The sequence below is a fragment of the Ceratosolen solmsi genome, unplaced genomic scaffold, assembly GCF_000503995.2.
Source record: "Ceratosolen solmsi marchali unplaced genomic scaffold, CerSol_1.0 scaffold63, whole genome shotgun sequence".
Taxonomy (NCBI): Eukaryota; Metazoa; Arthropoda; class Insecta; order Hymenoptera; family Agaonidae; genus Ceratosolen; species Ceratosolen solmsi.
The window spans coordinates 421,881-447,880 of record NW_011948437.1 but is presented as its reverse complement, the minus strand read 5'-3'; the positions used below and the strand labels follow the sequence as shown (position 1 = coordinate 447,880).

Below are 26,000 nucleotides of genomic sequence, written 5' to 3'. Positions count from 1 at the left end.
TCATGTAAATTAAGTGGGCAGCGCATTTAATTGCGGTCTCAGCTCAATAAATGGACATATTATTCGAGGGAGTTGATTTTAGAGCGGCGGGCACAATAATAAAGCCCCGAAATTTCGATTAAAAGCGTGATCGCCTAATGTAAGGGTCTGGTGCCGATGGCCCGTAAAGGATTTTCAAGCGAAATTGCAATCCACGTCACTCAATCCCCGTGAAACTGCAGATTCACACGAAAAGGGTCGGTGGATGAATCCAGGTGTGCCTTCATGGGAAGGTGTTTGCTTTTGTTGTCAGCGACCGACACACGTTCGGATGAACACTTTTATCTACACGGCAATATCCTCGCGCAATGATTTTCGGCTTTAAAAAATCGCCGATTCACTTGGACGAAGAAGCTTGGAAGCAATTATTTACAATTGAAGAAAAATGTACGATACCGCGAAATACTTTACTCGAATAGCCCATTCTTTATCCTATGTCAATTGGTATTGCCAATAATATGTCAATAATGTTTGTATTGCCAAGAAAGTTCTCGATGCAGCTACATTTTACTTTGTGCGAATGAAACTTGCCCTTCTTCTTCCCTATAAGTGAGAGCGGGAGAAAAATTCAAATACTTTCATATGAATGAACTTATTTGAAGTCGCGTGGCGCCGCGCGTCCAACAAAACGTACTTGGACGAATAAACATAAGAAACGTAAGTAGATTATTGATATGAGCTGCTACACTGTGGAATATTTAACCTGTAGTTACCAAAGGTATTTTTTGCATTTACACGTCCTCAACAAAATTTCCCATACACACGTCTTAGTAAGATTTTATTAAGTTATGTAATTAATGATTTACTTTTCAATACAGTTGTGTGTAAAAGTAAATATTTTATGGAACTTTACACCAATAACTATGCTAAATTGTTCATAAAAAAAATTTAATATTTAAATATTTAATAATTAGGTTATTATATAATGTAATGAAAATTTCGTTAATAAATAATTGACTTCAATGGTATTACAATTAAACATCAAAAAAAAAAAAAAAAAACAATTTTAATTAATCAGCGATTCCGTAATAGAAAGGAGTTATTATTAAAGAAGTTTTCACTTTTATAATTTATGTATGTTAATTGGAAATTTATTTATTTTTTTGTTTCCCCCATAAATTATGATACTCTATTGCAAACCATATTTGTTACGTATTGTTAAAAGAACAAATTATTATAAAATAATGAAAAATTTGAAGTATCAGGTGTAACTATTTGTAAGAATTTTATGATTTTATGGTTATTATACTTATTATATTGCTTAAATTTATTATTAATCTGGATTGATCTAATAAGATCGAAATATTATGATAGCGTAAAAAATTTGATCATTCGAAACGACGGAAAATTAACGTACCGTTGAATACTTTCATTAACAATTATGTTTGTATATTTCACGAAAGAACAATAATTTATCATATCTCTCAGATTTGACAGATTAAAAAAAAAAAAAAAAAAAAAAAAAAATATATCTTCACATATGTATTGCAATAATATTAAAAATAGATGTTTTCAATATCCTATTCATTCGAAATAAAGATAAAGAATAATAACGCTTGAGATTTGTCTTTTTTTCTTAGTTTTTTTCTTTTCTTCCTTTTTCTATTCAATTATCAACTATATATCCTATCTTCTTTTAAATTTTGATAAAATGATGAAAAGGTATTTTTAATTTATATTAATAATGTTATCGTTAAAGCTCGTTAAAGTATTATGTTTTTCTCCCAATTCTCAAGTTAAAGTTATTGGTTCTACTACTATATGCAAAGTCATTGGTAATTGGTGACTTTGATATATTATATATTTGACAACGGCACCGAATTCCTTAAAATGACAATGTAGGAAAAACAATAATTAAAGTATAAAATTTATCCGTCTCTCCTAGACTAGTCGATCCAATAAATTGAAAAGTTTATTTATTCAGACCTGCCTTTGGAAAATGAAATTTGTAATTTCTGCCTCTCGGACAAAAAGCCGGTTACGTGCCCAGCAGATCACTTTGCATCCTATTTATTCAGGGAGTGTACTTTAATCGCGAGACGACACCCGTAGAAAATGTTAAGCAAACACGCATGTATTATAATATAATGTCGATGATAATAGTGCCAGTCCGCTAGTGGTCACTCTGTTTATTCGGGTTGGCTCCCAGAGATGCGGGATAAAGACGGGGGCAAATGAATTATGATTGGTGCCATTGTCACTCTTGTATCGAGTGCCTTCTTAAAAACAAGGCTCGCATAAGCCCGAGACAAAGCAGACCTACATCGGAACAAAGGGTTCAGCGGTGAACGAGGAGTCTAGAGAGATAGATAGATAGATAGAGAGAGAGAGAGAGAGAGAGAGAGTGTGTGTGTGCGCGCGCGCGCGCGTGTGTGTAGCATCCAGAGCGAAATTGATACCAGAAGAGGCAGATTGGGCACCCACGGGATAGCAAAGGAGTAGGGCGCGGCGTCGGTCAGTGAGCGATCGATCGCTCGCGGTCACTCCGATCGACAGTTGGCTCGGACCGAACGAGAACGATAATTGTGCTCCATTGTCCGGAGGCTACTTTACGATTTGTTGGCGCTCGGACACTCGGACAGTCATCGGATTTATCGCGTATCGTGTTACACGTGGGCGCGAGTCCGTGTCCGAGTGGTCGCTTTATGGTCCTCCAGGGAGTCCCGGTCGCCGCGGCTGTTTGCCCTCGTAAATTTCGCCGATGTACAATTGTGCAGCGATTAATTTCATCTTCAACATTTGGCGCGCTTACATCATACGGAAGCCTCCGATTACCGACATCGTTCGTCGTAATTTTCTCTTCTTCTTGGTCGCTTATTCACTACCGCTTATTGTTCGAAAAGAACTTTTTTTTGTCTTTGACGCGCGACTTCGCAACTCTCCACGTACACGGCTAACCCCATAAGTTATTCATAATGATATTTCTGTCCATTGCTCTTAGGTATCTATCGTCTCGATTGTCTAAGTGAATGGCAGCTTTAAAATGTCGTGGTTATCATGGATATTAGTGAGTTATCGAATCCGTTGTGAATTCGTTAAGTTTTCTCAGTGTCATTAAGAATTGCCAAGTTTATTTGCCGATTATTCAATAGCCAACTACAATCGATTAGTTGAAAAATATCAAAAAATCTATTTATTCTCATTGTAATATAATTATCGTTACCAAAAATTACGATTTTTGTAATTTATAATATAGTTAATTTGAAGAAAGTGTAAAGCATAGAAAGGATATTGCAAACATTTTTTGAAATTGGCTATTCAAATATATACATAGGGATAGAGTATCGTGATATTTATAAACATTCAAACTCGTACGTAATTTCAAATTTGGTCATATTGAAAGAGCACCTTATAAGTAGCATTCAATTATCAATTATAAATGTATTATTAAGGAAAGGATAAGATTTTGAAAGCATTAAAATCAAGCCATTTACCAAAATGTTGGAAAACATATTATACATTTACGTTACGTAAAGAAATTAAAGCTTTTCATTCGCAAATATAAACTATATTATTATGAGTTTAAGAACGAAGCATTTTTTACTCGCCAATATTTGTAGATAATTTCAGTCATTGAAAATACGTTTATCCTTAGGCGCATGCAACGATGAGAATGGTAATCATCTTTGTATAAACTGCAAGGCCAACTGGATGCGAAATGTAAATAATCGTAGGAACTTTTCACGTGTACGGAGTTTGTCAGCTTAAAATGATTTTTATAACAATGATTTAACTGAAACAAAAGCATGTCAGTCATCGAGTGTTTTCGTTTTATTTTAATCGTTATTAACTTAAGTACACAAGGTCATTTGGTACAAGGTTCTCTCTCTCTCTCTCTCTCTCTCTCTCTCTTTTCAAACTAACGCTCGTCCATTGATTCAATCGTAATTTAATCCAAGTATAGTTGTCCGATACATCGAATTTGAATTAAAGTGTCTTTGTCGGTATAAAGTTTTGGCTGACGTGTGTCGGCGAGTGATGAAGTTACAACGAAAGGGTTGAGTTGAGAGGGAGCAGAAGGTGTGCGTCGCAACCCCCTGTAACTGGCTTTTTGCTCATTTGCTCATTGTAGCAAGACAGATCGAAAGCAGACGTGTGATATATTTGAATTGCGTACGATTATCATTGACCGATCGTTTTTTTTTTTTTTTTTTTTTTTTTTTTTTTTTTTTTGATGCTCAAGATTCATAAATCAAGACCACATTCGAACATACGCCGCAAATGCATAAGCTTCACTGACTTCATTCTTTTCAATATCCTTCGAAATTTTAGATTAAAAGTCCTTGGTGTTTGGTGAACCTCGTAAATCCCTATCCTTCCTTCATAATCTTTATATAACTTTCTTACATACTCAATAGCGTTAATGAATTCACGGTAGACATCTATCGTTGCTTTAAATATCTGGTATTAATGTTACATCATCTCAGTCAATGCAACGTGGTAGAAAAAACAGCTTTAAAAGATTTTACAATTGGCTTGCTTTTTATATTAGGGGGATTGTAGGGTGCGAATATGTCATTATCATCTCATATTATTGTGTGTACGTGAATGTGGCAGTCGTTAAAAAGCGGAATTTATATATCACTATGGAGAAGGAAGAGTATCAAATACAAATTACTCGGTTATTCATTTAATCGAATGCATTAAAATTGCAGCTCTATTTAGTATTTTCAGATTTTATAACAAAATCAATTTGTATGGTGAATTTGTAAGATTTTTACATGTAGATTCGTGAATGTGTACGATCAATCTTTATGGTGAAATAAAATTATTTAAATTTATCTTAACATTAATGATAAATAGGTGATTATTATTGCATTGATAGTTCATTCATTTTTTAAATTTTTTTATTGGAAACGACACAGTTTATTGCCTATTTTTCTGTTAAAAAAAAGTTGGTTAGTGTAATTGTAGGACTTTACTTTTTTTTTTTTTTTTTTTTTTTTTTTTTAATAAATGCACTTTCTATTTAAAATACGCATTTATGTACATTAAAGTGATTTAAAGCGTAACCTATTGTAGCTACAAGTGACACATTCACTAAATTATTTAGCGTAATATTATATTACTGACCTCCTTCAATTGTATAATAGTTAAATTCATGATAAAATTGACCTTAAATTTCTATAAATTTTTATGATTTAGAATTTTGAATAAAAAAAATTTGTACAATTTTTTACAATTTTATTAAATTTATTCGTCAATTTTAATAATGTTTTAAGAAAATTCAATAAATTGTTTAACGTTTCATTTTCATAATTGTAACTTAATTTTTATCAATAAAATGAAATAACATTATCCGTGTGTGTATGCGATTGTTTAACTTGACGTTCTAATAGACAAAAGTAATCTTGAATTATATGAGTTCGAGCACGATTATCGTCCGTGACCAAAAAATAATAGAATCATTGCTCGCCACAGATCGCCCGTATTCATCTCAATATTACTGACAAAAAAAAAAAAAAAAACAAAGAAACAAAAAAAGAAGAAGAAAGAAGTATGACACACGTAAGGGAGTTAACACCGATACGCACGAGGGTGCAGTGGCCACAATGACATTTGAGGTAATATCGCGGTTCTGCAAAAAGTCATGTTTACGAGTTGAAGATGAAAAAAGGCAAAAACTTTTCAATTGCACTCACTCGCGCCCCATAATTTAAAGGGGCGAGTGTCGGAGAACGTCATCGCACCCCAATGGTCATGGTAATTCAAAACATGCTGGGTAGCATTCAAAATTTCAATTGTGGCAAGTGTTTTGAGCAGAATTTAAAAAAAAGCAGAAGGAACAGTGACAGCTGTCAGGGTGGACTTGACAGACCGGAACTGTAAGCCGGAGTGTGATAATGCTCCGAGAGGAAATTGAGTGATCGACGCGCTCGAAAATTTTATTAACGGTTTCATTTAAAGTGTTTGCCCTCCATGCCCGCAATTCAACATTGACCACACATTAATACGCCTCCATTCAATCATTATGCTACACTCGTCTTATGACTTTCGTTCAAGCCATCACAATGCCATATGCATCGACGACGAGAATTAAAATAACGACTCTTATAAAATTATTATGCGTCGCAAATTGTATCTTTACAAATGTAAATAAATCTTTCATAATAAAAATGCTATTCACCATTATATCTAGATACAGCCAGATTTGTTACATTATTCATTTATATCATTTTTATTTACTAATATTTACATTCTAATGGAAAATTTCCTCGTACAAATGATTTATAAATTAACAAAAAATGGATTTATTTATATAATATTTATTTGCTTATTTAAACAAAGGCCCATTTATTTATATTATATCAAGATATTTATATTGTGCATATTTATAGAATAAAAATTTATATAATACAAATTCGCTATGCGAACGAACAATTTTATCATTTGGCTTTAATAAACTATTGATATATTCTTAAATTCCATATTCAGATTTATTATTTGTGATAAAAACAACAACAACAATTATGTATTGACATTTTCAATTTATTGTTGAATTTTTACGAACTTATTTTTTTATAATTTATCAACGGTACTATAATTCATCCATTATTTTAAAAGCTTGCACTTTAAAAAAAAAAAGTACATACATTGATAAATTAATGAAAATGTGTGAAATAAAAAAATTGACTATTTACATTAATAAAAAAAGTAAATAAAAAGTAGCTTGAATCCATATACCGAATAAAAACTTTTGCAGTAAATAATATAATAATGAATTCAAGTATATTTTGTTTATATATATATAAAGATAAATATAAAGTTTATATTTATTGTACACACATTTAGTCGCGCTTAAATAGTAGAAAAAGGTATTTTTAATCCTCCCTAGTCTATAAATATATATATTTATATATTTATGTAATTTTATAGTGTTTTATAATGAGGAATTGAAGCTCAATTAATATAGTATAATGAAGCAATTTTCATTTTTATTTTGTAGGAACAGCTGACCTATAATCATCATAAATTTTCTGAATACTATTAACGCATTTGTTCAAGTGCGATGTTAATTAATTTGAATGGCTCGATAAAATAGTGCAATCAATGTATAAAATATCACTAGCGACAATCATTGTAGATGTTTAAGTACGCTTGCCTTATACGAAGTTTTATTTGTAACCAAATCAATGAATATAAGAAATATTATTGAAAACACATGGACAATTGTTTTTGATATGATTTATGATTATTTTAAAGTATTTTAATCGGATAAACCATTGCTACGACATCGAGACAAATATGCAATTGATGCCACAGACAAAATTATATTTAATTTATTACATTTAATTAAAACACTGATATTATATATTTGAAATATGAAATAATACATCACAGAAAATTATTAATCATAAATAATAGTTCTGCGGTGATTTCTACTTTTACACAAAACTGCGTACGTAGATTTGCGAGAGAGCATTTCATTAATATCGTAACATGATAATAATACACGAATTAGTTAAATAATACTTGTTTTTACCTAAAAGTCATATCCTTATAATGACATAAATTACCTTTCTACAAGTATAAAAGCAATCGTTCGAATAGTCTGGTATGAAATTTCAAAGCTTAACCGTCGTATTTATTTATCTTTAAGATAGATAAAAACATAAGTTGGAAAATCATTGTAATAACTTGAATAATAAGTCTATATAGACTAAAAATCAGTTAAAACTTTTAAAAAATTCAAAAGAAGACAATGATATTGGTCATTTTTATTTTTTATTTTTTATTTTAATTCTATTAACGCTTTTGCAGCTCTCTTTCTTTCACGTTTATAAATTAATAAAACTAATAACATTCATAATGCGTTACTTTCTGTTGAAGAAGCATTTTATATAATTTAATTTACTCACTAACAATAATAACAAAGAATTAAATAAATATACATATATACCTAAAGTTAGTACATTACTTAAATAAGAGAATTTCAGTTTACATAATAATTATACAACATCAGAAATACTAGTACAAGATTTAAATATTTCAAGGTAAATTTGAATCACCATGAAAAAAGGGTAAAAGGTTGATGATATATTTTATCGTTACCAGCCTACGCAACGATCTATCCAACCATTGTTCACCGAGCCGTGACAGAAACAACCAACGCACCGCAGCAAATACATTGTAAACGTGAGAAACAAATTAGCCTAAAGCGTCAGTTTTATTATTATTATACTATTTCCAAAAAAAAAAGACAACCGAAGGTGTAACGGTAATGATTAAATAAAATAATAATAATAATAATAATAATACGGCACACGCAAGACATCGTATGTTATGCACCGACCAGATTCATCAAATAAAAAAGTCAAATTGAGATATAAATAAATTACAATGATGTGCTCGCAGGTGGCCGGGGGTAAAGGGAGAGGTAGGGGCAAAAGGGCACGACACTTGGTCGAGGATTAGGGAGTGAACGAGCGAGCATCTCGATCCTCGGTTTTGCCGTCTCCCCGCATCCAAAGGGCTCATGTCGAACAAAGGAATGCCTGGTGGTAGTAATCTTTGCTCCCCGAGTCTTCTCAATAAAAGTCCTTGGTTTATGGATCTTTTACCTACTCTCTACTTCTCGCCTCGACTTTAGTCTGCGACGTCTTGTTATAAGATCGACGACAACAGTTATGAACATTGTGTTGACACGGAGTTTACGTCCGAATCGTTTATTTTATTTTTTTATGGAGTTTATGAAAAAATCTGTGGGCTTTAAATGTTTGTTCGATGAAAAATAAATTTGAAGTTATATCGTCGCATACAGCTAAGAAATGCATTTATACATATTTATTTATATCTACATATTATATATATATATATATATATAAGTGTAGATAAATATAAATTCTTTTTTCTTTTTTGATAAAATCCATTATATACCGCATTTATCTAGCATAATATAAAGGAGATATAAATGAAGAGAAAGATAGTATTTTTGGTACGAAATTGTCAGACATGTCTCAAAAAAATTAATTTTATTGTAAACGTTTATACAAGTTATAATATACGAAATGACGCGCCCACACGCACACGCATATATATATATATATATATATACGCGCGTGTGTGTATGTATGTATTATTAGTTTTTCTTTCAATAATGATAACAGCGTTAAGTTATAAGTCCTTATAATATTGCTTGGGATCCTCGCCATGACGTAATTGTATGATGGCCTGTTGTACAAGTGTCGGTGCCCTGTAATTATAAAAAAAAGACAATAAAATGCTAGGACACGCTTCGCTTACTATAATGAGAGATATTATTTATGCCATTAATTAAATGTATGCATCGTCCAGTTATCGAGGAAATAGCAAAAAAAAAAAAAAAAAAAAAAAAAAAAGAAAAAAAAAAAAAAAAAAAAAAAAAAAAAAAAGAGAGAAAGAGAAAAAAGAGAAAAAATTGGCAACGCCACTGACGACGTTACAACCAACCTGTGTAAGCATAACCAATTCATCTTGGGTATCGACAATTTTTACGGGGAATGGTGAGCCGGGTACAAGAACTCCGGCCCACCTGACTTCCACGCGGTAGTCGCCGGGCTCGGTTGGGTCGTAACGGCACAGAATAATCCGGTCTTTCTGGGTCTCCCTCTGCATCTCCACTCGAAAGGCCCCCTTGGGTCCGCGTACCCTCACCGTCAGTTGACCTGCTCCTGCGCCCCTCGTATCACAGATGAAACGTGACTGAAAGGTCGCCAGGACGCCATGCTCAATCCCTGGGCCGTAGACCCTCACCTGTACATTCGAATAATTCGGCCTCTTTAAAGGATAAGGATATTCGTGATGCTCGTCCCGACAAAGATACGTCCCAAGACAGGAAAAATAATAAAATTTCTGTTTGCCAAGTGACCAATAACATGGCACTCCTGCAAAGCTAATATAACCCTTGACGAACACGCTCGATTGCAATTCGCTTAGCCGTACCTTCGATGCATCGGGTGCTCCCGAGACTTTTAACGTGAACGGGGAGCCTGTCACGTGTTCACCAGCGTACTTGATGGTCAGGGCATGTCTGCCGGATTCTTGTGGCTTAACGTTTAATGTGAATGTCGCGTCCCCGTGGTCGTAGAGCTCGCAATACGCAACTTTGTGTGGACCGACGCAATGGGCCGTCAGTTCACCTGTGAATTTTCGGATTCGGCATTAGTCATGACTAAGGCTTCTATACCAATTATTTAACGAGTACAATAGCATCGCATTACATACCTGGTCCCGCTCTCCTAGTATCTATGAAACTTTTTATTTCCTGCCCGACTACTCCATACTTTAATCCTTGGCCCGAGCAGACGACTCGAGTCGCATCGGCTGCGCTCGACACGCTAATTTGTAAAGGACATCCTTTCAATTGTCGTCCATTCCACGACACCGTCATCAGCAGTGGCTCTGATGTAAATGGCGTGTAGCTTGCGCGATAAACACTGTTTCCTGTCAAAGGTCAAGGATGGATTGTCTCGATGAATGTATGGGGCCAAGATAAATAATACGAAGATTTATGCTTTCTTGAAAAAAAAAAAAATAAATAAGCCCACGGCTCGTTTATAACATTACGATTCGGTAATTTTCATATATTTTTTCTCATACTCGTTAAATTTTACATTCCACTATCATTAACGTAAGCTCTAAAGAGTCATTGGGGTTCAAAATATTTTTCAATGGCACGTTAAGTGTCAATGCTAATTCGTAAAATATTTAGAAAGGAACAGCAGTCATTTTTTTTTTTTTTCAAGCATCGGCTTATTAAATTACCTAAATGCTGTAAAACTACGTCGACTTCGGTCGTGGGTGAAAAAATTTGCACTTGTGGAGTCCCGGTGCCAGCTTGAGAGCCATCGATCGTAAAGCTCACTTGTTCGCCACATTTGGCGGAAGTCAGACCTCTGCCTCTCAGCATTACTCTACTTGAATCTTGAACTATTGGAGACTGAGAAGAGAGTGAAAATTAAAATTTTCCATTGTATTATAATAAGCGAGCGTGACGTTGCCTATCGATAGAGCATTGTTTTCTTATTCTTGCAGATCAATTTTTTTTTTGTTTTTTTTTTTTTGCCTAAGATTTTTCGCACATTACATAGAGAAATATTAATATCGTTGCACATGGCGTATATAAATTACAAAGTTAATAATTTTGTAAATTGTTATTGTTAAAATGTAAAATGTAAAGCAAAAACTTTGTAAAGCAAAAACGAGATAAGTATAATGAAAGTTCAATGATCCTTAAATCAAATATCAGATTATATAAAGATGGATAATATAATAATTTAGAAAGCCAATCATGATAACACTACAAGTCTCGATATTGCGCTTAAAAATTATTTATCTTTATACATCGGAATAATTTTTATTTTTTTAAATCAAATATTTGAAATATGCTGTTATGTCCGAGTCTACATCGTATACAAACATTCGATCTTATGTAAATACGAGTAAAATATCAATTTGGTGTGTTATTCTTTGGTAACTCGAATTGTTATTATTTATCAAAAATGTATAATAATCTAACGTCATAATGATTTGGGAAAGAAAAATATAGATATCAAGTGTATTTGTATATGATAAAAAAATGTATTTATAAGAAGGAAAAAAGAAGAAGAAGAAGAAAAAAGCTCATCTCATTTCATTTTTATGTCAATAGATTTTTATTTCAATAGGATTGAAACGTATAATCTTACATATTCATCTGGGGGAGAGTGATAAATTAATTCAAGGTAAACTAAAAATACATTCGTCTGGAACGAAATTCCATACTTAAGTATCTAGCATATTGGATCATACAGGTATTTCTATATTCATATTCACTGTTCATAAAATTGCGTATTAACATGAAAATAATGTATTTCGTGCCTGTATAAATAAATGAGATTTCCGGTATCACGTAAGATTCAATTGTTTAATAAGACGGTTTTGAGATATGAAAATATGTAAATTTATATGTAATTTATCATCACTTTGCCCGTGGGCACGAAATTAAATTAAAATTAAATAAAATATTAAAATAATCTATGAAATGTGAAAGTCGTTGGAGCTGTCAACCATGTAATTGCAATATACATTCATGATATAAAAATTATATTTCAAATTTATTTTATAACTGCTAGTATCAGTTGGATGAATATAGTCTGTATTGTATTGCCAGTACCCATTATTAACCAAGTTATATAATTCCATGAATAAATAATAAGTAGAGTACGAACTGATAAAGTAAGCTTGCATTTAAGCTAAAAATATGTTTGAGCAATGAGTTTTGAGGTAGGTAAATGAGATTACGTTGCTTGGCTCGAAGCAGTTTAATCGGGTAATTTATTTTCTTGTATTTTTATATTTAATGTGTTTTAGAAAGAAAGTGGACAATGTTATTGATTTAGTAGGTAGTAAGTAGGAAGTATGCGCGCTGCACAAATATCGATTTCCATCACTAGGTTGCTCGAGCGATTTTGAAATTCAATGTAAGAATGTTGAAAACAAGCTAAGCAACTAAGTTAGCCTTATCGATATTTCTTCACAAAGTACATATGTAAAACAATTAATTTTCTCTTGACGAATATACGGTTCGTCGTCTACACCTCGTATGCTTAAATTTATGATGTCTCGCCACTCGACAATTACATATTACATTATCTTAATATACGCGTGTAAATGAAGAATATAAATAAATTTGTGCATTGTATTGTGAGTTATTTGGCTAAGCATTAGCAGGGCAAAGCCACGACGTGATTATCGGAAACATTGGTAAATAAAAAAAAAAAAAAAAAACAAAAAAAAAAAATAAGGGGCGTGGACTTGATCAAAGTCGTGAGCAACCAATAGGCTTATGCATCGAATTCACAAATAGAACGAGTGCGATACTTACGAGACCTTCCGGGGCGATGGCGAGCTTAGGGGCTCCGGGGAAGGGGACGCCATTAAACAGAATCTCCATGGCGTATTCCCCGGCAGTTAGCTGCGGCATCAGGAGTTTGTGTCTGTTGTTGGCTGTCGTCTCGAAGTTGAGCGGCTGCTCGGCGATGCTCCCGGAGAGTTCACCGGGCCCCGCCTCCGCGGTATCGAAACTAATCTTACTCCCGGGGGCGAGTTTAAGTCGTCCGAGTTCGTCGCACAGGGCCGTCCAGCCCCCAATGACGCGCAGATTGCGCGAGTCGATTATACCCGGGTGCCAGGGCGAACCCGGCAGCTGTTGACCCGCGCATACGACCCGGACGTCGAAGAGGCCGGGCTCCGCCGGCACGTAGCTGACATTCCAGGTACCGGGGCTCGGGCCCGCCTCGACACTCGGCTTCGCCATGCTGTCGGGCCCGTCTACCTGAACGCTCGGCGGACTCCTACATCCCGTGACGACGAAGTGCGCTGGCTTGCCAACGTGGCCCTGGAGGAGGCCTTGGCCCTTGGCTCGCGCCTGACCCCCGGCCTCGGCCACGCACATGAGGGGACTTCCTGGGACCGGGCAGCCCCCGTAGCTCACGTTTATCGCATAGGAGCCCGCGACGCTCGGCGAAAACTCCACCATCTCCGTGCCGTCGTTAAGGGGACGCAGCTGCAGACCTACTTCCTGACCCAGGGGGCCCGTCGCCCTCACGTCCAGCTCCGCAACTCCGGCATCCGCCGTCGCAACTGCAACGAGACGGTCACACTCTCAGGATACGCTAGTGGCTCTCCCCCTCCACCCGGGGCACTTTCTCTCGTGCGCGAGGGCGACCGAGGGGGGCTCACACGCCTATGCGATATGTTACTTTCGAAATTGGCGAAGTTCACTTGGATATTATTCATTCGATCGCGTCTTGCAAAACGAGAGTTAATAGCCACGCTTTTATTGCGGCTTACTTCTCGATCTTGAGCCTTCGCGATCGTAATTGCAGGGGATCGCTCGACATTACGAATGCATAATGAAAGAATCGTCGCGAAGAATGCTCGCGATAATGCAAAGCAAATTGTTCTGGCGTTTTGTTGCTTTAGAAAGGCGACATTTATATTAATAGTACTAATGTTTGCCGAGAGAGACAGCAAAACAATTCGTAAGCATTTATATAAAGTAATCGCCATGGGGATTAGTTGAAATATGGAAATGCGGATAAATAAATAATGGCGTAAGGGAAGAATGGGAGCACGTGTGATGGGGTGGTGGTTGGGGTGAGGGGGTGGGAAAGGTGGAAGGTGGAAGAGGGGAAGGGGGAGGGTGGCGAGAGAATAAACAGGCACTTAGGCCATGATAAATAGAATGGACAGAATAGAACGAAATTCAGAGCGGCGTTCTTACATAAAAAGGAAACGATGACTAATGAGCGACATGTAAATGCGCGTGCGAGACACGACAAAGAGAGGCAATGAGAAGAATACGGCCACCATGCTGAGTATTGTTGGTTCACGCAAGTATTTACAGGAAATTATGAGACCGACACTAGCTTGAGTCGACGAGCGAGTCCGAACGTTTGAATTGACAGTGGCCAGAAACAATGCGATTGTCGTAAGATGCAAAAAAAATCTTGTCATTGTTGTTTAGGCTATTAAATGCAAAAATGAGGCGGGTTGGCAAAATAATGCAATAACCGATGTTGTGTTAGGCTTACTCGTGATTTCAATCGAACGAATATTAATTTACTCACTTGATTGGAATATTCATGATAAATTTGTTTCGATAAAAAACTAGTTCGGATAAATGATAACTTAGAACAGTACTTCCGAAAATCTCTATAATTATTATTTAAATTTTTAATACATGTATTTCGTTAAAAAAAAAACTTATACAGTCGCAAGAATTTCCGTAATGTTGATATTTATCTATTTTCATATTTTGCAAATTAATATAAATTATTTGTTTTTAATCGAAATAATTGTGAAAGCCTTTCCATTCAAAATTATGTACATTTTGACATTTGTACAATAGCATTGGAGAAAAAATTTAATCAGCTAAAATTTTAAATACCTACAATCATAATTTTATCTAAGAACGCTAAAATAATAATTAGAAGATTATAGAAATGAAGAATGAATATCAATTTATTGTTATTATTTCAAGCATTATTACATGCATTTATAATTTAAAGATAAATTACTATTAAAATGTAATCGTTTGTGTACTCTTAAGATCATCTAGAATTCTTTAAATACTTTGTCTCTATTATAATCTGTTACGAATATAGTTTAAAACGAAGTAATACCTACATAAACATATTCATTCATGTATTGATCGATAAATTATATATTTTTATATGAAAGAACATACGAATTTAAAATTATACAATAATTAATTATTCTGCCAAACCTTAATTTAATTAAATTCAATGTTTAAAGATGATTTTGTTCATCTAAAAGAAATTTCAAATTTGTTATGCTTTGTATTTATGTTATGTATGTTCTATTCCAGAATACAATTAATACACTAAATTAATCATTTATTGCTTTTAATTTTTCGTAAATGTGTTTTAATATTTTATAATTCATATTGATTAAGAATTGAAAGGACAAAAAACATTTTTACACATTTAAGTTTGTATGCTTGATAAATTAAGCATTATTTTTTTCTTCTATTTTTTGTTTTTTTTTGTTTAATACGAATGTCATAATTCCTAATTATAATTATAATTATAAATATAATTTTCCTTCTATTTGATTTTTTTAAAGTATGTAGATATTAATATTACAATTAATAATCGTAATATTATAATTAAAGAAATTAAAAATAATAATTAAAGTATAATTAAGTAAACTATCAATAATATTACGATTAAGTGTAAAATTATGTAATGTATTTAATATTAAAAATATATAATATATAATTAATAAATAAGAAATAAATTAAAATTATAACAATTTATAAATATTATATTAAGATTGCCATAATAATAATTAAACTATTATAAATAGTTTATTTTATGAAAATAAAGAATAGAAAACAATTTTAGTGTAATTAAAAAATATGCCAAATAAATAAAAATTAATGTATACGTGTGTACGCGCGCGGGCATGTCCCGTATATATGTGCATTGGGGGGGGGGGGGGGGGAAAAAACACTATTAAAAATATTTAAATAAATAGATGAAAAAAAATTAAATCTGTAACAATATCCATAGGAGTGAAGTGACTTTAATAACTCAATTTATTTATTTAGATTATGCATGGCAGCTTAAAATAAATAAATTTTGCTTTGAAATTTAAAGCAATTTCAAATAACCTTCGATTATAAGTGTAAATTATCACTTACTTTTCAGGGCAAAATGATCATGAACAGAGATCGTTGTAGGACCCAGCTCTTGCAATTTGATTTTACTTGCATCGAATGCCTGACAGAAAAATGGCGAACCTAGTACGGGTTTAGCTCCGTGCAAAACGTCAATTTTATAAGTTCCTAAAAAGCAGAAATAATATCGACGTAACAATGATAAGTTTGAAGATGCAAAATAATTGAAATGTAAAGATGTACATACCGACGGAATTAGTTGTGAATTCTGCCAATAAATTTCCATCCCTATGTTGATAACAGCGAACAGGAACGGCGTTGCCTTGTGGACTACTTATCACGACATCGAACTCTTTCACTGGACGTCCGAGTGTTTCGATGGAAAAGGATGTGACTTTGCCAATGCACGATTGATAAAGGCCTAATCCAGTTGCGCTAACTTCCCTTCCACCGGCTGGACCGCGTACAGCTATTTCAAGTGGGCTTCCTGAAATAAGATGATTTATTATCGTTTATATAGATATGAATTTATCGTTTAAATAGATATGAATAGTTGTTTATGAAATTTCAATACGCAAGTCTTTACCTTGTATATGTAAATCATTATATTTTAGGTGAATACGGTGAGGTGCAGCTCGAGTGGGATGAAAAATAATTTCATAGACTCCATTGTCTTTTTCTCTTACTAAGCTATCAAGATCTGCGCCACCGCAACGCACGTGTGCGGTAAGTTTGCCGGGTCCGGCATCTTTGGGGGCAACAACTATCGGCAATGAAAAGCAGATAAAGCTTTAAAAATTAGCCGAAAGACAAATTTTGCAAATAGAAATCAAGGAAGGCTATCGTAATATTAACAAACCTATAATTGTTTCAGGTCGATGGCAAATAGCATCGGTTATTTCCTGAATTATTACTTTATTTGGATCGAATGCTTGTAAAGATTGCGTACTTATGATCTTTGAGCCTTGACTGAAGACAACGTTATATGTTCCAACGTATCGTGTTCGTATTTCAACGCGATACAAGTTAGAATCGAGTTTTGTTAAATTGCACGGTATGATAATTCCATCGGGTCCTGATAATCAAACAAAAAACCCTCAATGAAAATCATAATAAATTGCAGGATGATGAATAGGCGAACGAGGTAAATTTACCGGTCACTTCGGCCGTCACTGGTCCAATCAAGCCTGCCGTATCTAAATCCAAATATGCAGTATTGCCTACTCGGATGATCGATGGGCCATCTAAAATACTTTCTATAACAGGACAATTAAAAGGACTCCCTAAAAATGGATAAATAAAATTATAATATTGTCGTTGAAGAGGATTAAATAGTTAAAAATGGATTAAATTGAGTTGATCGAAAATTCCAAGTACCAGGTACATTGTCGTCATTAAAGCTGATATTTACGTAATGAGTGCTTGACGTTTGAGGTACGAATGTTACGTCATACAGACCACGAGCACACGCTACAACTTCTGCTTTGACGGTGTTGTTTTCCGTACTCACGACAAGTTCTAAGGTTCCTTCTCCAGCTTGAGCAGCGTCGACGGTAAAGGTTGTGGCTTGGCCCAGTAAAGCTTCGCTCAGACCAGAAACGTGCACCTTCAAACGTGCAATTTCAAATATTTGATAAAAATTTCACAATTGTAGTTAATAATACAAGTAAGTATTACTTTCATTATTCGAATCTCAAGTTCTGATTTCATTAATTTCTTAGTAGGTTAATCTGATGATTTATTGCTTAGTTATAAGTACGTATTATGATATCATTTATAACAATAATTGAGTAGAATTTACAAATTTAATGAATGAAAATTTTTCGTTGGATCTAAGGAAACTACAACCGGTCGTTATGTGAGTTTAATTAAATGAATAAAATGATAAATTGATAGGTGTCAATTTGAAAATTTGATTGAAAATTCATTTCACATATGGTATTGCCACTATTTTATATTATATTACAAAAAGACTATCTTTAACAAATAATTCAAAGCTCGAAGAAATTTTTAAGTCTGACGTTAGATGATATAATTTCCTAGTATTAATTTTCTTACAGTAGTCCTATTAAAGTAGTAGTCCTTATTAAATTTAACATTGTTTCATTTGCTTTATAATATACGATCTACTAATGGCGAATTGTATAAAAATTAATAAACATGACATATGACATTTATATGTTTGTGAAATATCATAGCCCTTTTCGGTAGGCTATCGATGTAAGCATGTGAATATGAAAACTCGCACCGAGAGGTAAATAAAATAATATAGAAATAGGAGCAAAAGTGTACGTACCTTAGTAACATCGTAAACGTTGCAGGCAAATGGCGATCCTTTGATTGGTTCAGAATCCACGAGGATGCTAATGTTATGCCTTCCGACTTCGGTCGGTGTAAAGGTGATTTTGTACTTGAGATCCAGTGGTTCGATCGTGATCGGCAATGCGATGTTCGAAGGCGGCGTAACTATGACGTCGCATTTGCTCGACGGAGTCTGTGGGTCCACGGTAAAGGTTATCGGTAATTTGACAGCGGCCATCTTCAAATTATGACCTGATATAAGAGTTTGGCCAAGACCGAGTACTTGACAGGTGAACGGCGAGCCAGGTACAGGTTCACCGTTGAATCGAACGCTAAGGCTGTGTAGGGCCGCCTCCTGCGGTTTGAAATTAACTCGAAATTTCGCGTTCCCTTCGCTTTGCACGAAATTTGGTACATTTTTACCATTTATCGCAACGATAATTTCGAGATTGCCCGCTCCGGCTTGACTGGCATTAACTGAAAATCATGAAATTGCGAATTTGTATTTCCATTTAATCAAACGGTTGGCCATTCTTCACATGGTTACTTACTGCTAAAGTAAACAGGCTTGCCAACGACTCCACTATTAATATCCGTGACTTTTACTTGATTAGCATTGTAGGCCTTAACTAGGAAAGGACTACCTTGAACATGAGCGCCATTTAATTTAACTTGAACACTGTGATCACCTAAGAAATGTGCACGCTGATTAACTATATCGAATGCGAACTACTTCGCAGTGTAATGTCGCGCAGACCTTCCGGGATACACTTACCAACGTCTTTTGGTGTGAAACCGGCGGTGTATAATCCAGGCGCGGTTTGATCGATTTGGACTGGTAGACTTTCGCGTGTCGGAGCAAGAACATCAACCATAGGAGCCGAATCGGCCTCAATGACAAAGCTCGCCGTTCTGTTGACCGACACTTTCTCCAGAGTTTCGGTAACCAATACCTTGGCCGCATCGTTAACCTTCGTAAATATTTATATTTTAGGAAAAAAAGGGGTATTCTAATTGAGATAATTTTTTAATGATTAAATATAGAATATGACGAGGGCATTATTGGCGATCGAACTAATTGTTATTATTATAATTTCGATGCTTTTATGCGCATAAAGTTACGATTAATCATGGCAATTTTCACTTTATCGATAAAGTCATTTTGAACGAAACAGTTAATATTGTTATGGTATTAAAGAAGGGTTCATTCGCATAATTGCTTGAACTGTCGTTCGCGAAGATCCGATGAATCGATCATTAATTAGCAGCTTAAAAAACAATTCATTATATAATAGTTATATCGTGATGTATTAATGGTTTTGCTCTTAAAAAGATAAATAAATGGATGAATGTAATTATTATCCAAATACATAAGGAAATATTTTTCTCGTATCTATTGCCTATTATCGTAAAGATTAATATACTATAATGTAATGGCAATATGTCAATATAAATATATGACGTGACAATTAATTATTTAAATATAGTAAATTTTTTCATAGAGCATAGTACTGAGAGCAAATGTCAAATTCGAATTGCGCTGAAAAATTATAAATTGCCAAAAGCGCCAATTATATAGACAGTAGAAAGTGTATAACTTTGCGCGGCCATTAAGATCGTTTACTCTAGTTTTATCGATTAAGCTCGCGTGTAAAATGAACGGTAAAGTGGACAATTGTAAAAATCCAATAAACTTGATGATTTCGGTGCGTCTTAGCTGCCCTGAATATTAACGGCGCAATAGGTTTTGTCGATAAAGCGACTGGTACCTGACAAGTGAAGGGGCTGCCAGGCACATCTTCTCCGTTGAAGCGCAGATCAACCGTGTGAATGATGGGCTCGCGGGGGGTAAAAGAAATGGCGTAGGTGTGGGGCCCTTGAGCTTGGGCCGAAGTCGGTACTCGTCCTCCGTTCACCGTCACCTCCAAATTTCCCGGTCCAGCTTGACTCGTTTCCACTTGTCCAGTCAATTAACGGGGCTCGATATAATTATTCTCATAGGAGGTACGGATACGTTTAATAATGTTATTGGCGATGATATGGCTTACCGAGGAAGGTGACCGGCAATCCGATGACTCCTTTCTTCGTATCTTTGACCTTGATGGCAGCGACATCGTAGACTTTGCAACTGAAAGGACTGCCGAGGACAGGTAGATTGCGATGGCTAACCGAAATTCGGTGCTCGCCGACGATACGTGGCGTGAATGACACTGTGCATGTCGTGTCTTTGTTATCGGTGACTTGAGCAGGCACGGCCTGTCCGTTGGGTCCTATCAAGTCCGCCGGTTGTTAGTTGTTTAAATTTTAAACTAAACCACTATACTCGTTACGGAATACCCGTTAATTGGGCGATTTTTCTCGGCCAGGGCTTTACGACAAGCCGATTATTTCCCGAACATGTTCTTTCCTTTGAATTCTCCAAGCTCTCGTTTTAACGCGATTTTTCGTTCCCATTTCGATATAAACAAGCCAAGTTTGTTTTATTTTTTTTTTTATTTTTCATTTTTATTTTTTTATTTACGGCCAAGCAAACAATTATAAGTCAACATAAGCGTTAATTATCTTTATTTTTCAACGAACAATTCTCACGAGTAAGTATTTCTTATTAAAATTATTAATATTATCTTCCACGTGAGAATGCATCTTGAAAAGTATTTGCTTTCTGTTTTATAAAGCACTTAATCTTACTTGCCAAATATTTTACTATGTTAAGAGACATATAGAAGAAAATAATAAGAAAAATATTTTAGCTGATTGATTATTAATTAATATTAATATCATTGGTACGCAAACCACAGAGGCACTTGTTCCTATGAGCGGGTTATTATATGTTTATATATATATATATATATATATTTATGTGGGTATGTGAGTGCGCGCGCGCGTGTGTGTGTGTGCATGTGCGCGCGTATCTACATATATATATATACGCGCGTGCACACGCACGCACAACAAATATGCGCATAAATATATGTATATGTATATTTATTTATTTATTTATATATTCATTTATGTATGTATGTACGTATGCGTGTTTGCATTTTATGGCGTCGATGCATATATGTAAATATATCGATTGAAAAGCAATTGGGGGAAAGGAATTATGGGTGGGATGTGCGGCACCCACAAGCAATTAACAGCATGATTAATGGTACTATAGTGTAAATGTAAGTGGCGATGGTTGGATTTATAATGGCGGTCCTATTTTTTTCTTTCTTTTTCCTTTTTTTTTCTTTCTTTTCCTTTTGAGGAGCCATAAAATGATTATGTATTTTAAATGCATCGCAAATGCCTAAGCAGGATAATGTAATAAAGGGAAATTAGCCTGGGCGCATGCACGATGATGATGATGATGATGATGATGATGATTTTAATTCGTATTAGTACACTATAGAGATAGCTTTATAAGGGAATATAACCCATACCCATCACCGCTTAAAATTTGTTCATGTGCATCCGTTAAACTGCGCGATTATTATGGTTAGGACAACGAAAGATGTGATTGTTCAAAAGATGTCTAGTAATGTCGTAGTCTGAAAGTTGGCCGACCTGTAACAAATAGAGAGAAACGGCTCTGAAGGCGAGGAGCGTTATGGGCTCTGGGGACCTGATAACGTAAAATCACAAACACTGGGCAGCACAATACGTACACATAAAGACACATTGTCAGACAGACAGGCAGACACAGAGGGAGCGAGAGTGTGCGAGAGTGGTGGACACAGATATAACGGCGAGTTGACAGAGTAGTTAGAGACAATAAATAGAATAAGTGGATGAGAGTAAGAAGCTCGGGACGAACCTTCAACGTTCACCTCCAAGTCCTCCAAGCTACCACTGACATTACTGAGAGTGAGGGCGCTCTGCCGGCCGAGGGGTGCGCTGCTCAGGGCTTGGCCACTGACCGTGAGGTGGGCATCGGGGGCGACCCGAGCTATAATCGGGCAGCCGGGGACGGTGCGCTTGTTGAAGGCGATGTTGATGAGATGCTCGCAGGCCTCGAAGGGAACAAAGCCAACGGAGAATCGGGCGTTGCCTTGAGGCGTCACTTGGGTCGGAATGTTCTGGCCCTGAGCAGCGATGGTGATCTCGAGGTTGCCTTCGCCGGCTTGGGATGCGTCAACACTGAAGTGCTGGGCTTGGCTGACGCTCGCGCGGCCCACGGGGCCGATTACCACGCGCTCCGCGTCGAAAGCTTTCGCGAGGAAGGGCGTGCCGTTAACCGGGTGTCCGTTGTACTCGACGCTTATCGCGTGGACGCCGACGTCGCGGGGCGTGAACTCCGCGGTAAAGCCCGTGTGAATGTCTCCGGTGACCTTGACGGGGAGCTCGCTCGCGGGGCCGCGAACCGAGACGGCGAGCTCCGCGCTTCCGGTCCCGTCCACCGCCATGTGGAAGCTCGCGGATTCCGAGACGGGCAGCAGCTCGAGGTGCGCGAGGTTTAGACTGACGCGACTCGTGTCCGAGACGAGGCAGACGAAGGGGCAGCCCGGAACCGGCTCCCCGTTGAACTTGATGTCGATGTAATGGGGCTTGGCTGCTTCGGGCGTGAACGATACCAGGCAGCGGCCACCTCCCACCACTTGCACGTGATTCGGCACCTCACCCTCGTTTATCGAGATCTCCAGTTGACCCTCACCGGCCGCACTTGCGTCCACTAAACGTTGCATGCAAGCAGTAATGAGTACTCGATTAATCACTCGATGCGGTACAATATTTTGATATCGCCCGCCACCACCATTCTCTATCTACGACATTTCGAAAATGTGACCCGCGCTTTATTATCATCGGCTGCCCGGATATTGTGCAGGTTGAATTTCCACTACAATGACATTTTAATTGAAATAGAGATATTCAACGTAAAACGTCAAGGTCGCGTGACAATTTTCACATCCAACCTCGAATACCGGCTAACCCATTGCTTAACATTATTGAATAAATTCAGTTAATTAAATTAACGATAATGACTTTCAAGATCATTCGATTATTAATTGATGGATACTAATGTCGGAATTTCATAACGGGAGTTTCTAAACTAATTTTGAATTTGAAGTGATAGACTCTTAAGCCTCCATTGAAAAGAATATTTAAGCTTCGTAAATGACGTTAATGCATTTCGTTAATGCAATGCTTAACATTAACTTTGTCATGTAATTTTCGAACGTAAATTAATCATTAATGTCGCAAATCGTACATCATATGCAAATTAATATGCCGCTCTACATTAAATAAACGACAAAGAATATATAATAAATGATAATTATGTCGAAAGCATTAAATGTATGTAAATCGCGATACGAACCTCGGAATTGGCAAGCATGGCCCACAACAGCACTTGGTACCTCTGTAACCTGGATGAGGCTACTGTTGTATACCTTGGCGACGAGGGGCCCGGCTGGCAGCTTCTGTCCGGCAATACTAACTTCCACGAGGTGGCTACCCACCTCCTGAGGCGTAAACGACACGCGGAATTCGCCATTACGACTTTGGTCCTCCTCGATACGCGCACCGATCTGTCGCTTCGAGGGCGCTGCACACAAAGTCACATTTATTACCATTATTATAATAATAATAATAATTATTATTATTATTATTATTATCATTATAATTATCATTATTATTATTATTATCATCATTATCATTATAATAATAATAATAATTATTATTATTATTATTATTATTACTACTACTACTACTACTACTACTACTACTACGAAGGTATCTCGTATTTTTTTATTCTTATAGTCTCAAGTTCATTTTCACCCGTTTTTATTATTATTAATTGGGTAAGAGAACGGTAAGAGGTGTATGATAGAATACGTAAATTTAACGTCAAATTTATTATCTAGAGCATTGTACTTTATAAGATATTTTTATTAATTTCATAATGCTTTTTTTTTCAATGAATCTCGTTTTCAGTGAACATTAGTTACGAGCTTACGAATAAAAATATCGCATCAAGAAACTTTCTATACGCATCTGTAATTAAAAGCATTAAGTGCATTAAATTTTTTCAAGATGCTCAATTCAATATAACGTTATTTTTATGTAACATATATGTGATTATGTAATTGTTATAATAAATACATAATGTTAAGCATTATTTAGTTCGATGAATTTTTTAAGCAATACATTTTAACGTAAATTATTTAGAATACAATGTATATGATTTAATTAGTATACATTTTATACAGCTCTGACGAATAATATTATTTATTTCTAATAATCATACATTATTATGATCCATTAAGATATATTTATATTGTTTATAATGTAATGATAATAAAATTTAATAATTGATTTCACAACATTATTTAATCAATAAAATATAAAACACATTATAAAAATATATTTATGTTTCATTAACTAAAAAGTGCAAATTATTATAGAAAAACATATTTTTTTTAATAGGATTTTGAAAACTCGATGCAAGTAATAATCTTTCCAAACGTTTTTTAGAACACGTTACATGGGGTTTACGACTTCACTTTCTTCTAAAATGTAATGAATCGTTAATAAGATATTTTCTATTGTAAAATCATAAAATTGCTTTATTTCTTGTGTACTAAAATCAGCTTTTCAAAGAAAGAACGTATGTTTTCATCTTTTTATTGTACCCAAAATAAATTTTACTATAATAAATACTATATTGTAACTACGCTGAAGAAAGCGAATGATTCGATATCAAGTGATTCTTATAAAATAGTAAATTTGTTAAAATTTCATTAAAATTTCAAGTGTTTATTACACAAATAGATTTATTGGCTGTTGGCCTGTTGGCTTGGTTAGACTGTTGGCTAAAAGAGAGAAAGTAAGTTATTTTCTTTACACGATTGTTAATTGAAAAATATTTAGAATGTTGTATTGAATCCTATATTTCAACATTGTATTGAAAAATTGAAAACTTCATTGTAAAATTGTTGTAAAATTCTTTAATTTAAGATTATTACTTATGCAAGAATGTTTGTAAAAAAGTTAGAATAAAGTATGTATATTGAAATTTAATTTTTTCAAATTACTTCCATTTAATGGAGATTTCTAACTTTATGAATAATTTAGTAATACCATAAAAACGACTATTTCGAATATATAGACATAGAGGTATAGAAAAATGTTTAAATTATGAAATTTTATCGAATTATTTAATATCTTAAAGTTTATACATGATCATCTTTTTTTTTTTTTTTTTTTTTTTTTTTTTTTTTTATAAAAAACAATTCATTTATAACAAAATAATTTGTTATGAATAAAATATATGGTAAAGGTATAAGTATTTTCAGGAAGTAATTATTTAATTATAAGTTATTATTTGAATTAATGAAATATATTAAAAATATATACGAACGAAAGGTTTACCGCTCGGTAAGAAAATATATTTTATATGTTTCAGTGCTTAGTTTGTATAAATAAATGTAAAAAAAAAAGTGTGAAAAATAAAATATCACATTAAATAATTATTGTATTAAAAGAATAATTTTATTTGATTATCGTGCGGTTC

The 26,000-nt window shown here is 34.7% G+C and overlaps 1 protein-coding gene across 1 annotated transcript in view; it reads right to left on the bottom strand.

The window, feature by feature from the left end:
* Nucleotides 1-8,994: 8,994 nt before the first annotated feature.
* The window catches only part of jbug (filamin-type immunoglobulin domains fbug), a 46,158-nt gene continuing 29,152 nt past the window's right edge, over nucleotides 8,995-26,000 (bottom strand). Inside the window, exons 15-33 of the mRNA XM_011503288.1 lie at nucleotides 23,805-24,032; nucleotides 22,305-23,159; nucleotides 20,554-20,775; nucleotides 20,275-20,462; nucleotides 19,281-19,476; nucleotides 19,057-19,194; nucleotides 18,501-18,982; nucleotides 17,582-17,810; nucleotides 17,359-17,487; nucleotides 17,064-17,279; nucleotides 16,791-16,967; nucleotides 16,452-16,691; nucleotides 16,229-16,372; nucleotides 12,884-13,641; nucleotides 10,783-10,957; nucleotides 10,243-10,461; nucleotides 9,961-10,157; nucleotides 9,469-9,771; nucleotides 8,995-9,232 (exon numbers count right to left, since the gene is read on the bottom strand). Of these exons, the coding sequence (XP_011501590.1) occupies nucleotides 9,164-9,232; nucleotides 9,469-9,771; nucleotides 9,961-10,157; nucleotides 10,243-10,461; nucleotides 10,783-10,957; nucleotides 12,884-13,641; nucleotides 16,229-16,372; nucleotides 16,452-16,691; nucleotides 16,791-16,967; nucleotides 17,064-17,279; nucleotides 17,359-17,487; nucleotides 17,582-17,810; nucleotides 18,501-18,982; nucleotides 19,057-19,194; nucleotides 19,281-19,476; nucleotides 20,275-20,462; nucleotides 20,554-20,775; nucleotides 22,305-23,159; nucleotides 23,805-24,032 (5,165 nt within the window). The 3' untranslated portion in view covers nucleotides 8,995-9,163. The remainder of the gene's footprint in view (nucleotides 9,233-9,468; nucleotides 9,772-9,960; nucleotides 10,158-10,242; nucleotides 10,462-10,782; nucleotides 10,958-12,883; nucleotides 13,642-16,228; nucleotides 16,373-16,451; nucleotides 16,692-16,790; nucleotides 16,968-17,063; nucleotides 17,280-17,358; nucleotides 17,488-17,581; nucleotides 17,811-18,500; nucleotides 18,983-19,056; nucleotides 19,195-19,280; nucleotides 19,477-20,274; nucleotides 20,463-20,553; nucleotides 20,776-22,304; nucleotides 23,160-23,804; nucleotides 24,033-26,000) is intronic.